The 24,060-nt window shown below is 35.6% G+C and overlaps 1 protein-coding gene across 1 annotated transcript in view; it reads right to left on the bottom strand.

Moving 5' to 3' along the window:
- Positions 1-24,060, bottom strand: part of LOC150096365 (uncharacterized) — a 259,771-nt gene that overhangs the window by 121,486 nt on the left and 114,225 nt on the right. The window contains exons 11-13 of the mRNA XM_090409041.1: positions 23,211-23,276; positions 13,421-13,482; positions 2,872-2,951 (exon numbers count right to left, since the gene is read on the bottom strand). Of these exons, the coding sequence (XP_090265167.1) occupies positions 2,872-2,951; positions 13,421-13,482; positions 23,211-23,276 (208 nt within the window). The remainder of the gene's footprint in view (positions 1-2,871; positions 2,952-13,420; positions 13,483-23,210; positions 23,277-24,060) is intronic.

Raw genomic sequence — 24,060 nt, 5'->3', positions numbered from 1 at the left:
AAAGGTATATACTGCCATTTTTTTGGATTTTACAAATCATTTGACAAGATGCCACACAATAAGCTAATATTTAAGTTACAGAATACAGATTTTAGATATCAGGTTAGTGAATTGGATTGAAGATTGGCTTGCTAATAGGTATCAGAGAGTTATGTAGAAGGGATCAAGGAAGTGGAAGGTTGCAAGTGGGGTCTCTCAGGGGGCTCTCAGTATAGGGACCCATATTCTTTAACTTTTATATCAATGACATTGTCAATCGATCACACAGAGATATTCAGTTGGTTGATGATGTGAATCTGGGAAGGATTATTAGTATGAATGAGATGTCAATTTCATCCATCACATCACAATCACTGGACATCATCAATTGCCATATGGTAATTCCTTTCCTTGGTGATGTTCCATACCAGTCTTCACTAGGTGGTCCTGTTGTATGCTTTTCTGGAAACTCTAAAGATTGGTTACTCCAAATACACCATCCATTTCATTAAAGGTCTACCCCTTCCTCTTTTTCAGGAACATTAATTTCTATTACTGTTTTGAGAAGTCCTCCTTCCATCCTTCCAATGTGTCAAAAGTATTTGAGCTTTTTTCTGTCAATATCTTTAAGGAGCCTTCAAGTTCTGCTGATCTTTGCTCGCACTCATCCATTTGACCACATTTCAGTATGAAATAATTTATTCACAATACAGTGAATAAATTATTGGATCTAAAAATGGAAAGAAGAACAGAAAAATCATATAGAAAGAATGCCGAATAATAGATGAAGAAGACCAAGGGAACGATGGCAGGATAGTCTTCGAAAACAGAACATTACAAGCATTTATGATTAACAGTGAAAAAAGAAGAGAAATTGGAAAATGCTGTAGGAGAGATAGAGAAATCATTTCTTAATAATACAATGTCTGGAAATTTTCAAAAATTTCATATATCTGAAATATCACAGAAAAAAGTGTAATATCAACAGGCCAGAATTAAGTTAGTTAAAGTAGGTATAAAATCTCTAAACAACAGATTTCTATATAAACATAATAATGAAGTATCTGCTGCCTGCTCTATGTTTGATATTTCTTCACCATCTGGTAAATTAAGGTGATCCTATAATCAAGATGCTCACTAGCCATTTTCATCATTTGAGATCTTAAATGATGAAAACAGTGAAAATCTCTTCATCATTTAAGATCATTGAAGATTCACCTCTGCATGTTATAGAAGCCATTTTATATGAATGGTATGAAGTTAAGGTATTATGTAAGCATCTGAAGCTTCATAATATACTTCAATCAATTGTCACACAAGAAGAGATTTCTGTTTTTCTTCAAATTAGTATCAATAATAGTAGTCATTCCTACCACCACAGCATCCTGTAAAAGGCATTTCATTTATGATGAATATATATATATATATATATATATATATATATATATAATAAAATCTAAGAAAAGAGCTATGCTTCAAATCTCCAGCATAGAGAATCTTATGACAATATCCTGCAACTGAATGCCAACGGATTTTCTTGAACAAGAACGTGCAATTGATAAGTGATATTTTTACGGAATTGTATATCATATAAAGGGCCATTCTAGTAAAGGTAATATTAAAATTAAGGTAATAAATTATATTTTCCAAAACAATTAATGTTCTTATTGCTCTTCTTATTTTTTTTACATTTGCATATCATTAAGAAATGGGGAGTTGGTCTTGGCACATCTTCTGTACTCACCCAAAATTTGTAGAACCCTGCACACACATACAGGTGTGTGTGTTTCTCACAATGTATTTGTACTGACAAAAGAAACTGGTATTTAGAAAAAGAATTTTTAAGTTTACACTCATCTAATTAAATAAAAATAATGTAGAACATCTATATACATATACTGATGGTCTATAAGTGTATACAGGGTGTTCGGGATAAATTTGACAGTTTCGTAAGGAAAAAGAAAATCTTCTTTGTATCTATTAAATTTAATGAATTGACAAAAAAACATTACAGGCAGAGTTAATTACAATACTATCAACAAGATTTACTCAAAATAACCACCATTAGCATCGATCACAGCTTCATTCTGCTTCGGAACCTCGAACAAGCTGATGCTACAGTCTCCCTGGGAAGGGCCGCAAAAACTGTTTTAATTTTATCCATTAACTGAGCTTTTGTATTACTGGAAGTGCGATTGGTGTCTTTTTCAACTGCGCCCCATACAAAATAATCCATGGGGTTAAGGTCTGGGGAGTTTGGAGGCCAAACATTTGGACTGGTGAAGTCGTAGAAATTTTCAGACAACCATTTTTGACTTTTCCCAGAGGTGTGGCAAGGGGCCGAATCCTGCTGCCATACATACGGCCTACCATTGGCTACCCTTGTTATCCAGGGCTTGACTACAGTTAGCAACTCCACGAACAAAGCCCGAATTCCAATGCCAGGGTTCTTCAACACCTGTTCCTGCAGATTTGCGAGGAATTCTGCTGTACGAACGCAATCAGATCGTCTGCTAGGGATCTTTCTTCTTGCTACATCCTCGTAGTCACCATTGCAAGTCTCTAGTTCATGCCTGATTGTTTTTACTGTATTCAGGGAGCATTGGGCAGCAGTCGTAATATCCTTATTTTGATGGCGGGCACGAATCATCATGATACAAGTTATTCTCTTCCATGATTCAGGTGGGTTCCAGCTATCCATCCTTTCTGACATCTTGTATATGAATGAAGAAGGGTACAAACTTTTAAATGAAGAGAAGTGTGTGTTAATACATGTAACTTACGGAAAAATATAATTAATTATAAATATGTCAAATTTATCCCGAACACCCTGTATATTGTACTGGGAAATGATAATGACAATATAAAGATTAAAAACTGGTGTGACTTTACCTCACGTTGTTTGGCTGTGGAAGACTAGAAGAGAGATCTTGTGGAGTCTTTCCATGAGATGGTTCAGGCCAGACAGTGATCTACAGTATTAACAATTATAAAGAACTATATATTTAATAAGATAATTTAATCCATACATCATTTATTCATATATATGTATATCTGTTCAGGAATTTTCCACTAAAATAACATTTATGTTTATCAAAATCCTTTCAGCATCCAAATAGAAGGGTAATCTGTTCAACCAGCCCCCTCCAACCCACCCAGTAATCACAGTACCATTGCTATCACCAAGTTGTTACTGGAAAAATGGAAGAGAGGAATTGGAAGTCTCATTTAATTCTGTGTAGTATTCAATTTGCTTCAGGTTAAATGAATCTTTCTATTTTTTTTAAATATGTGTAAACACAGTTAATTCAAACACCTCAGCAAAACTATCATGTCTCCATGAAATCAGTGACTTGTCATAATTAAAACATAATCCTCCTTCCCCCCAATGTAATCATGACTGAAAATTGTGGGTTAAGATATATTAGGTATCTGCTCATTTCAGCAATGAAGCTAAAGTCTCCGACCACCCCACCCCCAACTACCATTCATATTTAAATAAATTATGCTTTGCTCAAACAATCAAAAAATATTAACTTTCAGACTGTTGTTCATGAGCTGAATGACAGACAAATTATTTTATATCTTCAGCTACAAGCAGTATTCTTGAATCACTTTCCCTGAGAGTGCTATGCTACAGAAATATTCTATTGCTCATTATAGCATTTAATGTAGTCTTCATATATATAAGACAGTGCTATAAGTTTAGTTTTTTCTTTTTTTGAAAAAAATTCAATGCCTACTCTTGCTTTCCTAACAAAAAATGTTTGCTGAAATTCTCATGCTCCTAAAGCTTAAGTTTCATAAGAAAGTCTCTTTAACAGTTCCATTAAGCCTGGCCACTCATTTAATCTTTCTTGGGATCATAAATAGAAACTGTGCTTTATACAGTATATATACCCTCTGTCCAAAAAGAAACCGAACTTTGATAGAAAATAAAACATAGGCCAATTATAATTATTCCAATCATTTATTTCAATCAATATACTCTCCCTCAGCTTCGATACAGCATTTGGCATGGTCAATTAATACATTAAACGAGTTTTTTATATCGGTTTTTGGGATAGTGTTGAGGGTCGTGGTTACTGCTGCTTGAATGTTTTCAATGGTGTCATATCGCTTTCCTTTCATCAGCAAATGAAGTTGGGGGAAGAGAAAGAAGTCACAGGGTGATAAATCAGGCGAATACAGCGAGTGATCCAACACACAAAACTTGGTTTTTGCTCAAAAACTGTCTCACAATGTTTGAACGATGAGCTGGTGCATTATTGTGCAAAAGTGACCAGTTGCCTGCATCACGATATTCATGCTGCATGCGGCGAATTCTCGCTATCAATCAATCGCTTCAAAACTTCAAGATAAAACTCACCATTGACCGTTTGGCCAGGCGGAATGAATTCTTTGTGGATAATGCGCATGGAATCATAGAAACAAAGCAACATTGTCTTTACTTTTGACTTCTCCAAGTGACTTTTTATTGGATGCCCCTCTTCTGGTGGTCTCCACTCAGCACTCTGGCACTTTGTTTCAGGCTCATACTTGATACATTTTTTGGTCATTGGTCAACTTGTGGGGAACAAATTGCGAATTCAATTTATGAAGGCCCAAACTCTCGGTCAAAATGTTGTGCACAGTTGATTTTGGAATCCCCAATTCATCTTCAATCAATCTCATGGATGAATTTGGGTTTTCTTTGATAAAATCATGCACTTTTTGGATGTTAACTTCGCTCAGTCCAGTTTTTGGACTGAACGAAGTTTTTGTCATCCTCAAGCATCTCACGAGCACTTTGAAATCACTTTAAACCACTCATAAACTTGAGTACGAGATAAGCATTCATCACCGTATGCTTTTTGAAGCATTTGATGAGTTTCAGTAAAATTTTTACCAAATTTAACACAAAAGTGTTAATCGCAGCTCTCTGTTTGAAACTCATTTTCCGACCGTTCATCAAAAGACACTGTCACTCTTGGCACTATAACTTGGCTTGTAATGAAACAAATGTGATAAACAGTTGACACAACACTAATGCAGGTTGCCGCTTTCGATAACAAATAGACACAATAGGTGGTGCCACTAGTTTCTTCTATTTTCGAAAAGTTCGGTTTCTTTTTGAACAGAGGGTGTATATTTATTATAATGGGATCTTAAGGGTCAAAGCCAGACAATTGGAGACCTCATGTAACCTTATAAGAAATTCGGAGAACCAACATTAAAGAACAATTTAATGTCTCATGATTTTCCCCATTAGTAGGTATCTACCTGCAAACAGAATGAATGATAGACTCGAAATTTGGGATTTAACTAACCAAACTTTATTCTTAATGGCATGGCTGGAGCAGCACAGAGTTAAATGAATCCATTCCCTCTGTTTTAATCAGGGAACTACAGCAAACAGTGAAAAGTTACCTACTCAAACAAACCCAACTCAACAACAGCAGAATTCAAGATCACCAGCAAAATTGTAAAAAGCATCAGTGGAAAAGAAATGGAACCAACAGAAGAATTAGATAAATTCTGGATCAGCATAATAGGTGTTATCAAAACAAAGAAGATAAAAACAGGTGAGATCATTCTAAGCAACAAATACAAGCAATTATATTCAGTCAGAATGTGATTTCACAGGTTTTAGAATCAAATGGACTGGTAATGACATTACATAATAACTGTGGTTCCAGGGGAGATGTTAAAATAAGAGAGAGGAGTTCTTGGCATTGGTTGGCTCAACTTGGCCAAAAATGACAGGCATCAGTGAGACGGAAAAAAAAAGATAGAGTGTAAAGAGTTATAAAGTAACTTACAGCTTACTCATGTAAGCTGTAAGTTACTTTATAAAGTAACTTACAGCTTACTCATGTAGCAAAAATTATATAGAATGTTATTTAAAAACTACAATATATTTCATCCAATATTATGTGGACTCAGTCAGGGAAACAGACATTTAACTACATTCAATCAAAATAATGAGTCATAATTCATGCACATATTAGCTTGTGTCTCAGTCGTGGCTGAAGTACATGATATTACACTATTAGAATTCAAAGGAACAATCATAAAAAGATAGTGATCACTTACCAAAACTTGGATATCAGCATGCACTCTGATCGGTTCAGGTTCATGGAGTTTCACATGTATGTTTTTAAAAAAAGACAATTGAATTTGAACTTGCTGGAATAAAGAAGTTTAGTCTAGTTCCAAAGAACTCTGTGCCTAGTGTTAATAGTGTGCAAAACAAGGTCAGACTCATCAGATTCCAAAAATCTAATATAGTCTTGATGTTCTTCAATTCTAATCAATCAGTGTAAAGGGTATTGCTATAGTTCTTTGACTATCATCAGCAATACCCCACCTCCTAAGTTGAGTATAGCTGAAGAGCTACAACCAACAAAATTAGAAGTTAAAGAGGATTTTAGGTCTGGGGGAGATGGTACATTTGAGGATGTCTGGTGTGAGATAGAGGCCAACAGGATAAAATATATTGTTGGTTTCTGCTTATAGCCAGGGGGTTCACAAGAAGATGGCATGCACTGGCAGATTAACACAATGAATACAGGCTGAACAATTATTATGGAAGACTTCAACTATGGGGATATAGATTCAAGAGAGGAAAGGGGATATGGTAAGATGGAAGTGGAATTTATACAGTTGCTATGGGATAATTACCTAAAACAAGTTATAGAGAGGAATAGAAGTTTCAGAATGATGGATCTGGTAATAGCATCAGAAGATATATCCATAACCAAGGTAGACAATGTCTACTTCCAGTTGGGGAGAGTGACCATGCAGTTGCTAATTCCTTGACAGAGAATTCCATGCATATGGAATTCTCTGTCAAGAAAGGATTTATGTTGAAATTATAATGCTGGTGATTATGACAGACTTAGGAGGCATCTTGGAGCAGTGCCATGGCTTGATAAGCTACAAAGAAAGAATGTTTAGTAGTGCATGAGAATGGAAAGTGGTCAGAGACTGTTTGAGAGAAGCAGTATCAGAATGCAAACCTAAGGTTCAGGAGGATAAATCAAGTGGGAATTAAGTGGATGAGTAAAGATATAAAGTAAGTGCTACAAAAAGCACTGCGAAGGGAATCTTCTTCTTCTTCTTTAGCTAGATGAACCTCTAAGGCTCTTAGCTGCATGCTCCAGCTTCTTCCATTCCTTTCTGTCTTGAGCTTTTTCATCCCAGTTCTGAATTCCCATCCCATCTAAAGTTTTTTGGATATTATTCTCCCAATGCAACCACGGTCTACCTCTAGGTCACTTTGAATCAGGCTTCATCTTGAATGCATGTTTAGCCATTCTCTCCTCACCCCATTCTTTCCACATGTCCAAGCCATCTTAATCTGCTTGCTCAAATCTCATCAACTATGTGAAGTGGAGATCTATAGAGTTCATATTGTTCTTTCTTGTCTTCTTCTCCATTCACAAGGATCTGCAACACTTTTGCATCTTGGTCTGTTATGCTTCAGGTTTCTGCTCCATACGAAACAATAGGTCTAATGATTGTCTTGTGTATTTCTGTTTTAACTCTGCTTGATAGAATTTTGGAGGCATGTGTTCTAGCTTTTATTTCTGTACTAATTTTATTATCTTGAGTAATCAATGTTCCAAGATATTTGAAGGAGGTGACACTTTTAAATTTCAGGTTATTAATTGTAAAATGGTCAATTTTTGCTTGATTCTGATTTCTGCATACATTTAAATATTCAGTTTCATCCTTGTTGATTTGTAATCCTAGTTTTTCAGCAGAAATTTTGAGTTTTCTAAATGTTGTTCTAATGTCTTCAGCATTTTCACCAACAAGGCATATGTCATCTGCATTTCCTAATATTACTGTTCTGTTCATAGTATCTTTTACAATTTTTCGAATGCATTTTTCTAATGCTAAATTAAAAACAATGGGTGAAAAGGCATCTCCTTTTTTCAATCCTGTCTTAATATCAAAAGGTTCAGATCTAATTCCATTAGCTAATACTATGCTTCAGCTGTCAGCGGTGCACATTTTGATTATATTATCTTATGAGGTATTTCTAGTTCATCTAATATTCCCCAAAGTCCTTCTCTATGAAGGCCACCATATGATTTTCTAAAATCTTCAAATAAAATATGGACCTGCAGATTGTATTCCCATTTTTTTTCTGTTATCTGTCTAAGTGTAAATATTTGGTCAACTGTTGATCTATTCTTTGAAATCCTGCTTGATTTCAAAATGTGGAATCAAAATGTGAAATACAGCATTATTTTTTTCAGCATAAGGTAAGATTCTTTTTAGTATATTATTAGATAAAATTTTGTAGGCTGCTGATAGTAGTGATATTTCCGGGTAATTGTCGCATTCATATTTGTTTCCCTTTTTATAAACTGAAATGATTAGCAATTCTTTCCATTCTGCAGGTATCTCTTCTTTTTCCCCATATTAAATTTACCAGCTTATGTATATGAGTGGTTAATTCACTACCCCCATATTTAATGAGTTAAGCTGCTATTCCATCAATACCCAGTGGCTTGTTGTTTTCAGCAGTTTTATACTTCAGCTAGGGAAAGTTTAATTATTTCTGGGTGATAAGTATTCTGTTTGAAAGACACAGTAGGTTCATCACAATTTAGGAGTTGGTTCAAGTACTCTCTCCACTATTTCATCTCTAGAGAGGTGGCGAAACTTTAACAGAATTAGAGGAGATGAGAGATCTGGGAATGATAACTGGATAATGGCAATGATGCGGAGGACCCTGACATGGAGAAATAGAGAGGTTATGATTCCATTGTATAAGGCCTTGATCAGACCTCACATGGATTAATGTGCAAAGATTTGGTTGCCAGGTTTTCATGGTGATGAGGATATGTTGGAAAGGGTCCAGAGAAGATTCACAAAAGTGGTCAGTGGTCTGTGGAATGTGGAGTATGAGGACAGATTGAGAGAATGTAAGTTGCAGAGTCTCATGAATAGAAGGAAGAGGGTGTGTGTGTGGGGGGGGATATGATTGAGACATAAGCTAGTCAGGGATTGTTATCAGGTCAACATGGAAGAGATTTTTCACAGAATGGGAGAGGGGAGTAGAACAAGAGGCCATTGCTAGAAACTGTATAAGGGGATGTGAACACAGAGGAGTGAGGAGTAGGTTCTTTGCATGGAAAGTGGTTGGTGAGTGGAATGCATTGCCTGAGTGTGTTGTGGGTGTAGACACATTGAATCAGTTTAAGGCACGGTTGGTTGAGCACTGTGTGCAATAGTGTGCACCTCCCACAATGAATCGCTGACTCCACGGAGATCAAACGTTAATAATAATAATAATAATAATATCAAATAAAAAGATAACAAAGAATTTCAATTTAGTCCTTATATGTTTAAAATTTAAACAATTGCATAAGCTAATGCTGGCCATAACATTAACTGTTATGAAATGAAGTCCTACAATGCAGGATGAATGAAAGGAGGGAAAAGATCTTAGCAAGCCCACCGAGAATGCTTCCAGGAACCAAAAAAATCATAAACATGTCATGGAATTCCAATATTTTCAAAATATGTTTACTCCAGAGAACCAGTATATTTGTATCAGCAGGGTTTTTTTTCAAATTCACTGTAGCTAATTTTTTTTTTTGCTACTAAAAAAAAAATAATTTTTGTTGCTCCCTATTATTTCCTTATAGTAGAAAGTTTTTTTCATTTGGTTATAAATTAAATATATAATCAATTTATAATTTATAAATTAATTAAAAATGCCAAGAAATTATATTCTTGTTTAATATTTTATCCAAGTATAGGCAAACAAAGTTTGTATGTGAAGTTTCTTTACAACTAGGTTATTGCATATAGAGGTCTCTATATACAAGTCCCGGGGCAGAGCCGACTACTACCGGGTGTGTCCCCAGGTGGCGGATCGGGGAACAGCCTTCAGATATGGAGGCTAGCTGCGATATAAGCAGAGCAATCTGGCGAATAAGCAGCCATGGACCAACAGCGACTGAGCTATCAGGGCGTGGGAGAGCAGAAGTGGCAACTCTGTTTCACTTAAAACCTCACAAAGCCCAATGACAACTCGGTGACATGGCGAGTAGTGCCGCCATTAAATAAGCACCTGCTGGGGTCATGACATTGGGAAGCAGCATTGTCAGTACTGACACAAGGTTGAAGCCAAATGATGACGGAAAAGCTTGTGATCAGAGATTTGCAGATGGCAATATGATTATATTGTGTACGTCTGTAATACTGCAGAGCAGAAAGCAAACGGAGAAACTACTGCTCTACCTTATCTCCAGAACAACCACCATGGCGAGCAAACCCTTACAATTGGCCCCAAGTTCCTGGCGTCCCTTAAATGGGACAGGGGTGCGAAGAATCTCTGGGCTCAAAATGGTGTCCACTTTTAAAATTGCAACTTGAAATGTCAGAACTCTGTATGAAGCTGGCAAATTAAGAAATGCCACAAGAGAAATGAAGAGGCTGGGCATCCAGATTTTGGGAATTTGCAAGACAAGATGGCCAGGATCTGGAAAGTGTCAACAAGATAATACGACAATGTATTACTCTGGGAATGATGAGAACAAACATTGACATGGTGTAGCTGTAATAGTAGATGAAGAAATCAATAAATCAGTAATAAATTGGATTCCATTTTCTGAAAGGATAATACTGTTACAACTTAAGGGAAACCCCGTTAACATAAATATCATCCAAGCTTATGCACCCACAGCTGACAAAAGTGAAGAAGATGTTGAAGAGTTTTATGAACACCTAAAAGAGATTAAAAACCTAACAAAGAAACATGATATAAACATAGTGATGGGTGACTTCAATGCAAAAGTGGGAAGAGGGGGTGATGGAGAAATTGTTGGCGAACATGGCTTAGGCACCAGAAATGACAGAGAAGATTGCCTAGTCCAGTTCTGTCAGGAAGAAGATCTAACAATAGCAAATACCTGGTTTAAACTTCCACCCAGAAGACTGTACACTTGGAAATTGCCTCAAGATAACCAACATAACATCGTCAGAAATCAAATTGATTATATACTGATAAATAAAAGATTCCACAGTAGTATAAAGAGTGCAAAGACTTATCCTGGAGCAGATATCTCATCAGACCACAATCCCATAGTTGCAGAAGTACATCTTAGATTAAAATCAACTAAAAAATCACAAAAGAAGAAAAAGAAAATTGATGTAGAAAAACTGAAAGACCCGAACATAAATAAAAGTGCCAAGACACAGCTTAACCTGCGATTACAACAGATTAACATAGAAGAAAATAAAAGTGAGGAATCTCTATGGAATAGCTTAAAGAATGCCATCGTAACAACAAGAAGTAGGTTATGTGAATAATATAAAACAACAGGAATGGATGACAGATGAGATTCTTTCTCTTACTGATACAAGAAGAATGTACAAAAACAAAGACCTAGCCAGGTATACAGAAACACGTAACATCATCAAGAAAAAAATAAAAGAAGCCAAGGAAAATTGGATGAAAAATTTATGTACTGAAATTGAACTGCTTCAGAAGAAACATGATAATTTCAATCTGTATAAGAAAATCAACGAAATTTCCAGAAAACTGAGGAAAAAGCAAATAGTGTCTCTAAGAGACGAAAATGGAAAAATAGTTCTAGAAGAAGAGAATAAAGCACAGATTTGGATAAAATATGTAACAGAACTTTTCAATGATACTAGACAGAAGCCTATAAATATAAAAGATAACATTCAAGGACCAGCAATCACGAAATGCGAAATAGAGAATGCTATATGAACAAGTAAAACAGGAAAAGCCAGTGGACCAGATGGTGTGCAAACAGAATTTTTAAAATTAATAGAACCAGATAACATCAAACTTCTGGAAAAACTATTTAATAAAATATATGAAAGTGATGAATTTCCATCAGATTGGCTCAAATCTACATTTATCACTGTCCCAAAGAAACCCAAAGCGAATTCCTGTGGTGACTTCCGACTTATTAGTCTAATGAGCCAAACATTAAAAATATTTTTGAAAGTAATTCAGAATCGTATTTATAGAAAAAGTGAAGAAACTCTAAGTGAAACACAATTCGGCTTTCGGAATGGTTTTGGTACTAGAGAGGCCCTTTTCTGTACCCAAATATTGATACAAAAATGCATAGAAAAACAGAAATCTGTCTTTATGTGTTTCATAGATTTTGAAAAAGCATTCGACAAAGTCAGACACACTAACTTAATAGAAGTCCTTCAACAAATAAGGCTAGACAAATAAGACATAAGACTAATAACAAATCTGTATTGGAATCAGTCAGCTACCGTTCAATTAGACAACATTACCACCAGTGATATTAACATCAAAAGAGGAGCGAGACAAGGATGTGTGCTCTCACCACTCCTGTTCAACATATATGCATAGGTAATCTTTAAAAAAGCATTGGAAGAATGTCCAGAGGGAATCACAATAAATGGAAAGATTGTTAACAACCTACGATATGCAGATGACACCGTGCTAATTGCAAATAATATTATGGACCTCCAAAAACTCATTGACAGAGAATACATAGAAAGCCAAAGAATGGGAATAAATATAAACATCAACAAGACAAAATACATGATCATCAGCAAACATCCAGCCTCATCAATGAAACTGACACTCAATGGGAAAAATATTGATCAAGTGTCAAGATATAAATATCTCGGTTGTTGGCTTGATGAACGGTGGGATCCAGAAATAGATATAAAGACAAGGATTGAAGTTGCACGGCAGTCCTTCATGAAAATGAGAACACTATTCTGCAATAAAGACCTAAACATGGAAGTCAGATGCCGAATGCTGAAATGCTACGTGTGGTCTATTCTGCTCTATGAAGTTGAAACATGGACATTGAAGGCGACAACCATCAAGAAAATCGAAGCCTTTGAGATGTGGCTATACAGAAGAATGCTAAAGATATCATGGACAGAAAAAATTACCAATGAAGATGTCTTAAAATCCATTGGCAAAGCTAAACATCTTGTACAAATAATCAAGAAATGAAAAACATCATATCTTGGCCACATCATGAGAAACAGCAAATACCAACTTCTACAAACTATTTTGATAGGAAGAATTGATGGCAAAGGAACTAGAGGAAGAAAAAGAATATCATGGTTTGACAACATCAAGACATGGACAGGAAAGAGCAGTGCACAACTGTTCAGATTAGCACAAGAGCGGAGTTTGTTTGCCAAGATGGTCGCTGACCTTACCTTCGATAGAAGATAGCACAATAAGAAGAAGATATACAAGTATACTATCCTACTTACTGCAGACCTGAAGTAGATGGAAAACATTTGTCTGGTCTCTAAAGAAATAATTACTTATAATGCTTACGCAATCCATGATACTAATGCATGATAGGTTTAAGAAAGCTAACTACATTATTTATTTATTTTTACTGAAATCAAAGAAATATACAAAGTTCAGTTTATTTAAATAGCTTGGCAAACATACCTCAGTTGTATAAGACTTGCCATCATTTTCTGCAGGAGGTGGATCAGGTGGTCTCACCATTTCTAATAAAAAGAAATAAGTTTTAGACCAACAAGAAATGTCTTTATCAGTTTAAATAAAACGTATATTTAACAGTTAAGAAGAATGGTTTAGCTCCAAACATTTCCCCCATCTTTATTTAATTAAAAGTATCTAAATATACAGATTAACTGAAAAGGAATAATGTCAGTAATTATAGCTTACAACCATTAACAGTTAACTGAAGACCTCAGCATTTTCCTTTTATTCTCATTACCATGATCTTATGAATGTTATCTAACTTTATTCTGCCCTTTTCTTACTAACACACTTCTTAATTTTAATCTCCTGTTTTTGTTTGCTTTTTTACAGTAATGTTTCTTGCTTTCTTTATATCATTTTTTAATGTGTTTTAATGTCTTTCCACAATTTCCTTTCCTACTGTTATGATGTCTTGAACAGCACTATTGATCTCATTAATTTTCATTTTATTTCTGTTTATCACACACACACATCTGCTACAAAGGCCTGTATAACCCTGTGGAAGTGGCAGTTGCATCCATATTACTAGGCTGCCTAAAAAAAAAAAAAAAAGCTTCTCTCAGGGAGACAATGCATGAGAAGATGGATGATGTATACAGAGATGTGGATGTATGTGTGTGTATATACAAGAGAGGATTGGGATGACCAAGAATGTATGTGTGTGTGGGGGGGGGGGGACAACAGGTCTGAGGAAAGCTGTAAGATTGGTGATGATATAGAGAAGAATGGCCAAGGTGGGGAATGGAGGAGTCCCATCTGAGGGGTAGGGTTGTTGAGGCTTCTTATAGAGCCAGAAATAAGCTAATATTATTTTTACAAATGCCAGAAGTATTCAAAATAAAGGAAATGCAACTGTAACATTAATACGGTATATTTGCCCAACAATTGTTGGAATATGCGAGACACGGCTAGATGAGGATATTCTGAGAGGAATAGAAGAGATGGATTGATATGTTTTTCATGAGGATTGGGAGGACAGAAGGAGAGGAGGAGTGCTGTTAATAGTAGCATGAGTTATCCCCATCTAAGGTGGAGATGAAAGGAGCAAACAGTGGCAGTGGGTTTGAAGCAGTGCGGTGCAGGTGAACGGAATGAAATATCTATTTTCTAGTGGTAAGACTTATACGTTGGTTAGACATAACTGGTAATTAATTTACGGAATTAACAACGCATATAAAGTAAATTAATTAAAGATAACTTTAATGAATCACTTCTATATTTCGACAATGTCACATTGTCATCTTCAGGAACATAAAGATATGGTATGTGCACTACAGGAACTAACAAAGCAAATGAGGCAGAAATTAAGACACTAATTTTGTTCCTAAAGTCCTAATGGTGCCCTCTTGCGGGCTAATTTGGTAGTCTTGGCCGTTGGGCTGAAGTTCTCATAATGAAAGTCTCCCAAATTTGGGGCAGTTTCATGCACCCAAATTTGTTGAGGTTAGGAACGTTTTTTAGAGCTGCTGAAGATTCTTTGAATAATCTTTCGTATTTAAACTTGCTGCGATGGATTATTTTTGTCTTCTTCCAACGAATTTTATGGTGGGTATCTAAGGCATGGTCTGCCAGCCCAGAGCGGCTGTACTGGTGAAACCGGACTCACCAGTTTCACCAGTTTTCCGGTTTCACCAGTACAGCCGCTCTGGGCTGGCAGACCATGCCTTAGATACCCACCATAAAATTCGTTGGAAGAAGACAAAAATAATCCATCGCAGCAAGTTTAAATACGAAAGATTATTCAAAGAATCTTCAGCAGCTCTAAAAAACGTTCCTAACCTCAACAAATTTGGGTGCATGAAACTGCCCCAAATTTGGGAGACTTTCATTATGAGAACTTCAGCCCAACGGCCAAGACTACCAAATTAGCCCGCAAGAGGGCACCATTAGGACTTTAGGAACAAAATTAGTGTCTTAATTTCTGCCTCATTTGCTTTGTTAGTTCCTGTAGTGCACATACCATATCTTTATGTTCCTGAAGATGACAATGTGACATTGTCGAAATATAGAAGTGATTCATTAAAGTTATCTTTAATTAATTTACTTTATATGCGTTGTTAATTCCGTAAATTAATTACCAGTTAATGAAATATCTAGTTGCGTGTTGCTACAGATGCAGTGAAAAGGAAATGCATAGGCAAATTAGTTGGGAAAATAAGAAAAGGTAATAATCATTATGGGCGATTTTAATTATGGTAACATAGACTGAAATGAAGGGACAACATCTGGAGACAGAGAGAATGAATTTCTTCAGTTTTTGAGGGGCAACTATCTTAGGCATTACATGACAGAGTACATGGGGATTAAGGGTCATGGATCTGATTATCTCATTAGAGGATGTTATTGTAAATGAGATGTTAAATCTCACTCCAGTTGGTGATTACTATGGTACTGGATAGCCATATGAGGACTTCTGTGAGAAAGGGGTATATGTGTAACTATAAGGCTGGTGATTTCCTTCTGAACAAGCTCAGGAGGAAAGCTTGTAGCTATATCATGGAATGAAGAACTGGAAGGAAAGGAGATCAGTGCTTCTTGGAACATGTTCAGGTCCCTTACCAATCAATCTGGTAAGAGTTATTAAGATTAATGTGGATCAGATTTTTGATAGAATGGTTGGAGATAAGGATAGAACAAGAGGTTACTCCTGGAAGCTGTATAAAGTGGGTGTGAGCAGAGGAGTGAGAAGTAGTTTTTTTTGCATGGAGAGTTGTGGGTGGAATGCATTGCCTGGAAGTGTGGTGAATGTGGAGACAGTGAATGCATTCAAGTCATGGTATGATGAGCTGTGTGTGATGGAGGATCTCCTGCAATGAGTCACTGACTCTGTGGAGGTCTAATAATAATAATAATAATAATAATAATAATAATAATAACAACAACCAGGGAAGGCACTAGGCTGAACGTTGCCTGTCTGCAAAGCTGAAATGGGTGGCCCCAAACAAATGGCAATTTATTTATTTATTTTTGTCATAATCATGTGGAAAGAATTTACAAGAAAGAAATTAAATGACACATTTGTTCTTGAAAACATTTTATTAATTAAAATTTAAATTTCCTAGTTTTGATATATAGAAATATAGTAATTATATATAGTAAATGATGTCTACTACTTATCAACAGTAACCAGAGCAAATGTAACTTAATTTTATTGTTTTCATTTCAAAATAGAAACCATTCCCGTGAAATGGGCCATTATAGTTGGCAATCTTAAAATCCTAAATCACATTACACCTGGTTAGAATCGTTAGAATTACTTACATTGGTGACATGACAATTTCAGAGTTCTGCACCAGTTGAACTGGGCCAAACGATTACTAGCGCTTCAGAGGAATGAGACTCTAAGGTCTCATAGAAAATACATTACGGGATAAGGTCGTTGCACAGGGCTGCTCTGAGCCGAGCAAAGCAGTGCGCTTGCTACCTAAGAAGGCATGTTCATGACAATCTTAGTGGGAAAATATCTGATCTATTTTTATGCAGAATATGTAAATTTGCAGCAATCATATTGACTTATCTAATTATTATTACTTAATTTGTTTACAAAAATTTAAAGAAAGAATGAAACTTCATACTAACACTTCGAAATGGCACCCACCTTGTAGTGATGCCCGCCTGCATTGCAGGCCCGCTTCTGACAGCCCTGATAACAACAACAATATTGTAATGAGATCATTCCTTTTGCTGTAAAAGCAGCTACAAGTAGCTTACAGTTAGTTGCACTTTCTTGAATCAAGAAAGCTGAATGCAAGTTAAGACATATTTTAAACATATTATGTTTAATCAGTAATGTCACAAAAACAGAAGGCCTTAACTTGGAGAACAAGTCACTGTTCAAAGTCTTGGCCAGTGAGCAGTCACAAAATGAAACAGCAGTTTGTTGAGGATGGATTTTCTTGTATTGTAATTAATGTGAAGTCTTTACATTTTTGTGTTATTTTTTCTTTGAGAAACAACAAGACATCATAAATGTCTTTATTTATGCTATAAATGATTAATATATCATAACATATGAAATATAATCTTACTGCCAACCTATTCTCACCATGAGTGACTTCCTCTGCCTCTCCCAAAAATGATAATCCCCTTCTACAAACATCCTAGAGTCAGAATTCCTTGTTCCTGTGGCTTTTCCTACATAGGTCAGACTTCTAGAAGTTCTGAGATAACAAATAAAACATCTCAGACACTGCCCAGAGAATAAAGATTAGGTTTAACTTACCAGTCTTCCCATACACATCATAACATTGATTGGAACAAGAGCTCTATGCTTCAACCAGAAGAAAATTTCTTCTCTTGTCAAATAAAATAATCCACCATGGTTATTTTTATCATGGCTCTCTCAATATGAACCAAAGACTAATTCTAAACAACATTTGGAAATCTTGTATTAGATCTCTTCACATGTCAGATTTCAACTTTTCAGCTAATCATCTCCAACAAATGCTGGGAGGCAGATGACTCATGTTACCTTCCAGTTTCTATTAGTTATACTACAATGGTTCTTGCAAGGTTTGTTTGTTCATTTACATTTTACATTTGCTAGCCATACATTTATATATATATAAGCAAATTCTTTCCTTCTATCTTAAGAAGGCTAATTTACTTCATATGGACTCCATCTTAACAATTTAATGTGAAAACCTCCTATATATATATATATATTTTTTAAAAGAATTGAATGACATAAACTGAGAGTAAATGAAAAAGTTTTTAATGGTATCACACGACTAGTTTCGGCTTTTTTACAGCCTTCTTCAGGTGTTTTCATAAAAGAAAAGAAAAAACATTAAACATTGAAAATAAAAACTGTGAACAGCACACAGGAAAGTCACTATACATATTTAACTTGAAAACGTCGTAGTTAGCGTATTCAAAGCTGTTCCTTCTTCGTTGGCCACATTGTTGAGTGAGTGCGTACGTATAGTATTGTTAGATTGTGATATAGTGGAAAATTATGTATTCCTATCTTATCACAGTCTAACATGCATTTCCAAACAAAAGAATGAGATCAATACACTAAATTGCCTCTAAGTGTAGAATAAGTATTATGTATAATATAAATCAAGTGAGTTCCTTAATGAAAGGGTATTTTGTGCTGCTCACGAATGTGATTAAATTAATATTGAAGGTATAAAACAGCAACAGAGCATTAGAAAAGTTCATGTATAAAAGAATTATTGAATGTAAGCACATATTCAACAGTTGGGGGGAAATCGCGTAGTAGTTCGCTGGACATCGAAAGGGGCGAGAAATGCCGAGAAAAAGGAGGGCAATATAAGGGTTATGTGACCCTGCAGCAAGGCTTTTTTCTTGGATCTCGAGTGGTTCCCCTCTCGTAGTGGAGGAAGGGTGCCAGTGCCCGGTACTGGCAGTCGTGGGTTTTGGCGACAGCATCTCCGCGGAAAAGTCCGGCTGTTCACAGAAGGCCAGTTTCCCGTGAACTTATGATGCCATAAAGGAAGATAAGTAGACATTGTTTGTGTTTTACTGAATATGAATGAAAGATTTGTGCCACGTTAATATGTTATAAAAGGGAACATTAATGATATAGGATAAGGTTGTATTGCTAGGACTTTAGAAGGATATTGAATTTATGTTTATTATCTGTCGTTGTGTTGAAGTTCGCCATTATATTGAATGAAATCAAGGATATGTTTAGAGTAAAAAATTGGCATAATATTAAGAGATTGTGAAAGATATGAATGTTATCTTGTGTAGTCTGACAGAGCTATGGAGTTTTAGATTGATTGTGATAATAGTACATGATTAATGCATTAGCGAAGGTTAATATAATTCTTACTTTAGGAAGCTACTGTATAATATTTTATAAGTGTAATAGTAGTGTTTGAATTTTATATACCTTGTCTGAAACTCCCTTAAGATGGGATTTGATTTAGTGTTATTATGCGTATCAACCTTTGAGTATAATAAATCTTGCTTTTGATTCTAACAAAGACTTTCTGTGATTTCTGGAATCCGATGCACCGCTTATAAAATGTTAATGCGAACCTATGCGGGATATCAAAAAGGGATATTTGAAAAGGGTATATTTTGGCCAAGTCTGCAGAGTTGATAGGTATCATTAAGTACTGTCCAGAGATTACCTCTTGGTTGTTAATGTTTAATAATCTAATAGCGCTAAGTGGCGCAGCGAAACAAATAAATGTCTTGGCATTTTACGAGAGGTAAATCTTAGACACTCTGATACTCTGGTACTGCCTCGATCTCGGGGATATTCCATTGTCCCTCAGAGGTACCACGTGCTACTCGGTAGTGTATTACGGAGATAAAGCAACAAAAGTTTAAAATAAGTGTGAATAAGAAGAAGCGACACAACATAAATGGCACAGCGGTAGGATAGTTATAATAAGGAAGAAAAAGGTACAACATAAATAGCGCAGCCTATAAGGTTAATATAGAAGGAGGTTTAGGTAGGAAAGATTGAATAAAAAAAATACCATTGTACAATAAAAGACAAGAAACGTTACAACAGTATCTCATGAGCACCAGTATGTGATCGCAGCAGAATGACAGTCTGGGAGGTTGTAGCTTAAATTATTATTTAAATGTACAGGGTTGAGGATGATTTCTCTAGATTCTACAATTTTTCCCTCCAATTCATCATGGCAACAGAAATTGTTGTTAGATCTATCCCAAAGGATTGTATGACTATGGTTTTGATCATCAGAATTGGCAGAAAAAAGGATATGGCTGGATAAAGCACTGGCATGTGTTCTCTTGTAAGTGATGTCCCTCCTGTGCTCCTCCATACACAATTCAATAGACTTATCCGTCTGGCCAAAGTAAGGAATGTCACAGTCACACCATATCTTGTATACACCGGGATATTTTAGATTGTGATGGCTAGGCTTTGGACGGCTCACTAGAGAGTGGATCTTAGGAAGCGGAGTGAATAAAGTTCTAATGTTATATTTTTTGAGAACCTTGGCTAAATTTTGAGAGACTGAGCTTATGTATGGTATAGATATATTGCTAACATTATTCATTTCTTCAGTATGGCAACTAGAAGGATCAAAAAGGTATTTTTTAGTAATTTTTTGAGAATAACCATTCAGTCTGAAAGTAGATCTAAGAAAATTGATTTCTTTATGAAGTTCATCTGGGTTGTCAAGAAGAGAGCGAGCTCTATGTCCCAAAGTAGAAATAATTCCAAGATTCTGAGGAGGGAAATGATGGGACTGACTAGATATCTATTGGTGTGTGTGTAGCTTTTCTGTACATCGAAATTTAAGTATTTCAGAAGAACGGGTCAGTTTCAAGTCCAGGAAAGGCAGGGAACCATTAGTTTCAAACTCAGCCGTGAACTGGATATTTGGGTGTTGACTGTTGAGATGTTCAAGGAAATCCAGGAGAGAATCATGTCCATAGCTCCAAATGAGGAAAATGTCATCCACATATTGTTTCCAAATTCTAGGTGCTAAGGAATAGGAAGAGATAGCTTTAACTTCAAAATCTTCCAGATAAATGTTGGCAAGTACAGGTGATAAAGGATTACCCATTGCTAGACCATGATTTTGCTTGTAGATGGTGTCCTGAAATCTAAAATATCCAGACTTGATGCAATGAGTAAGTAAGGCTAACATTTTTTTAGATAACTTACCTTTGAGTAGTGTCAGGACTTTGTCTATAGGAACATTTGTAAACAAGGATGCTATGTCAAAGCTAGCCATGATTTCATTTTCTTGAACAGTATTTCTTGATCTTTAATGTATGATACAAAATCTGCAGAGTTGTTAATAAAAGACGAAGACTTACCTGAAAAACATTTAAGGTATTTTGCGAGATATTTTGAAAGGGTGTATGTTGGTGAATCAATGCCTTCAACAATGGGACGAAGTGGGGTATTTTCCTTGTGGATCTTGGGAACTCCATATATGCGTGGCATGAGCGGATGGAGAGAGCAAAGAGAAAGGCGAATGTTTCTAGACAGTTCAGAAGTTGTTTTTAATAAATTGTTGGTATGATTTTGAAGTTCACGAGTGGGATCTCTCAAGAATTGAGTAAGAGTCGCTCTGTAGTAATTCAAGCATCTTATTTTTATTATCTTCAAAGTTAAGCACAACTGTGGCATTGCCTTTATCTGCGGGAAGGATAAGTATATTTCTGTTATTTTTTTAACTCTTAAGAGCCTGTCGTTCCGATGAAGAGATGTTATCTGTGGATGGTTTAGCATTGTTAATGATAAAGATGGATTCAATAAGGAGAAGTTTTGCATCTTGTGAAGGGAGGAAGGAAGTAGCCTTTTCTATCTTGGTGAGGAGTGATTCTCTTGGGATAGATTTTGGAGAAGGAATAAAATTTAAATCCTTGCTGAGGATACTTTCTTCTGCATCTGAAAGGATGTGAGATGATTTATTAATTACAACTTTGTCATGGATGATGTGGGGTTTTGAGAAGTTCAAGTTATTTTGTACTCTTTTTTAGTGCTTCAAATTTCCTAATAAGTTTTAATTTGTTGTTATATTGGATTTGGGCTGTTGAGACTCAGTACACATATTAAAGAGATGCCAACTTTCATTGTCTAGAGATTCTTCAAATATTTGAGATAATGTACTTTTTTTTGGCAAACAAAGCAAGAGTACGTTTTTGTGACGAATATACTTTCAGTAAGAAGGTATTCCTTGCCTTTACTCTCGGTTTATGTCATTTAATTCTTTTAAAAAATATGTTTAACAACCGAGTAAATCAACCTCAGTGCATATATATATAGTGTTTGACTTGCTCATTTGTTTTGTGTTCCAAAAGTAGGTGTTATTTATTTTTCTTATGCATTTCATGTAAGTTATTAACAAAATGAATTTAGTTAATAATACTCTAATTTGAGAGCCAGCCACCGGAACAAACTCCAACTCAACATCAGCAGATTTTAAGATAGGTACCATTCAACATAAGAAGTATTAAGATAAAAATTGTTATTAGTTATTAAAAGTTAGTATTAACATAAATCTCTCCAATCATCCCACTGCTTAAGATTTTGCACCATCCTGAGCAAATCCAGTCTATTTGTCTCTATTCTCATCATATCACATAGCTCTGGCTTCCCTGATTCTGCATATTCTCTTGTTGACCTACACTTTCTCCAAACACACTCCAAATGTATATTCAAGTACAGGTCATCATTCATATACAAGGCTTTTCATCCATCAAAATTGATTTAAGTCTGTGTGTCCATCATATAAAACTAAAGCTACACAAGAATCTACCTAGTCTTACATATGTCCATATAATGCATGTTAATTGCGTGTCTGTTCTTCCAGCTGGTTTGTTTATGTTGTTATATTGTTGTGGGTGGGAGAGAAAAAATAATAAAACTAAGTTAAAAAAAATTTTTTTAAATACATTCAACTCTTATACATGTACTTACCTAATTAAAATAGCTTGTTCCTATCGATGTTTTTTATTTTTCCTTAAGTGGGAGATGAATGTCACTGTGCAGTGTGAGACCACTTCCCACTTATTGGAGACCTGAAGTGGCTTGAAAAAGTTCTGTTTGGCTCTAGAACAAGGTGTATGTACAGACTACATAAAAATCAACAAAACACAAAAAATATATATAAAATTTATAAAAGTAGAGAAAAAATCCTTAATTCACCTGTAGTACTAATGTGCAATAGGTGCACAAAAACCTGTTGTAGGTGGGAGTTTCATTTGAAAAAAAAAAAAAAGGAAGAAAAAATTTACATTAAAATCATATAAATGTAATTACCTGGTTCAGATAGTGTGTTCCTGTCATCAAATTTCACAAGCGGAGGTGGTGGGCCAATAACAGGATCTATAAAATATTCAGTAAGCTATGAGGAACTTTAAAATTTGATATCCAACAATTTACATATAACAATATCCTTAGAAATAATGTAACTTTTACATCTAATTAATATATAATATTAAGGGATTGCTTAAGAACCAAAAGCTAGATAACTGCAAGGAGACCACCACATAGCCTTTATGTGGAAAACCAACTGGAGGAGCTTTTGATCTAATGTCCAATCCTCACATTTCTATGGTATACATCCATTAGTAGGTATACTAATGAACTAAATGAATCAGCATGGGCTGGCAATTCAGGACTTAGCCAGCTAAACTGCATTATGTATTGGCAAAAACATAAGGATACAATACAATGAAAAGTCACTCCAGCTGATCCATTCCCGGTTAAACAAGGCCTAAGCTATTTTCATCTGGAAACCAGAGTGGCCAGTAAAATTCAGCTATTAGAAATACTTGTCATCAGCAGAACTGAAAATAGGCACCATCAGCATAAGAACTACCAACAGAAAAGAAGTTAAATTGTCAGAAGAACCAGAGAAGTAATCGCTAAATAAAAAATACAGGATATTATATTCCAGAAGAGCCTCCATAGCTCAGTCAATATAGATAAAGCCCTTTGGTCAGAAAGACCTGAGTTTGATTCCAGTCAGTGACACGAGGAACCTTGATCTGATCTCTTTTGACGAAAGGTGAATTAGCCGGTTTCATACAGAGGTAGGAGGTTTTTTCACCCAGAAACTCAGGTTTTTCATTCCCCAAAACAGACAAACTGGCCCCACGAACACACG

This window comes from Typopeltis vanoorti, chromosome 19 (assembly GCF_054136105.1).
Source record: "Typopeltis vanoorti isolate ZY-2024b chromosome 19, IOZ_Tvanoo_1.0, whole genome shotgun sequence".
Classification (NCBI taxonomy): domain Eukaryota; kingdom Metazoa; phylum Arthropoda; class Arachnida; order Uropygi; family Thelyphonidae; genus Typopeltis; species Typopeltis vanoorti.
This window is presented reverse-complemented; position numbering and strand designations above follow the sequence as displayed.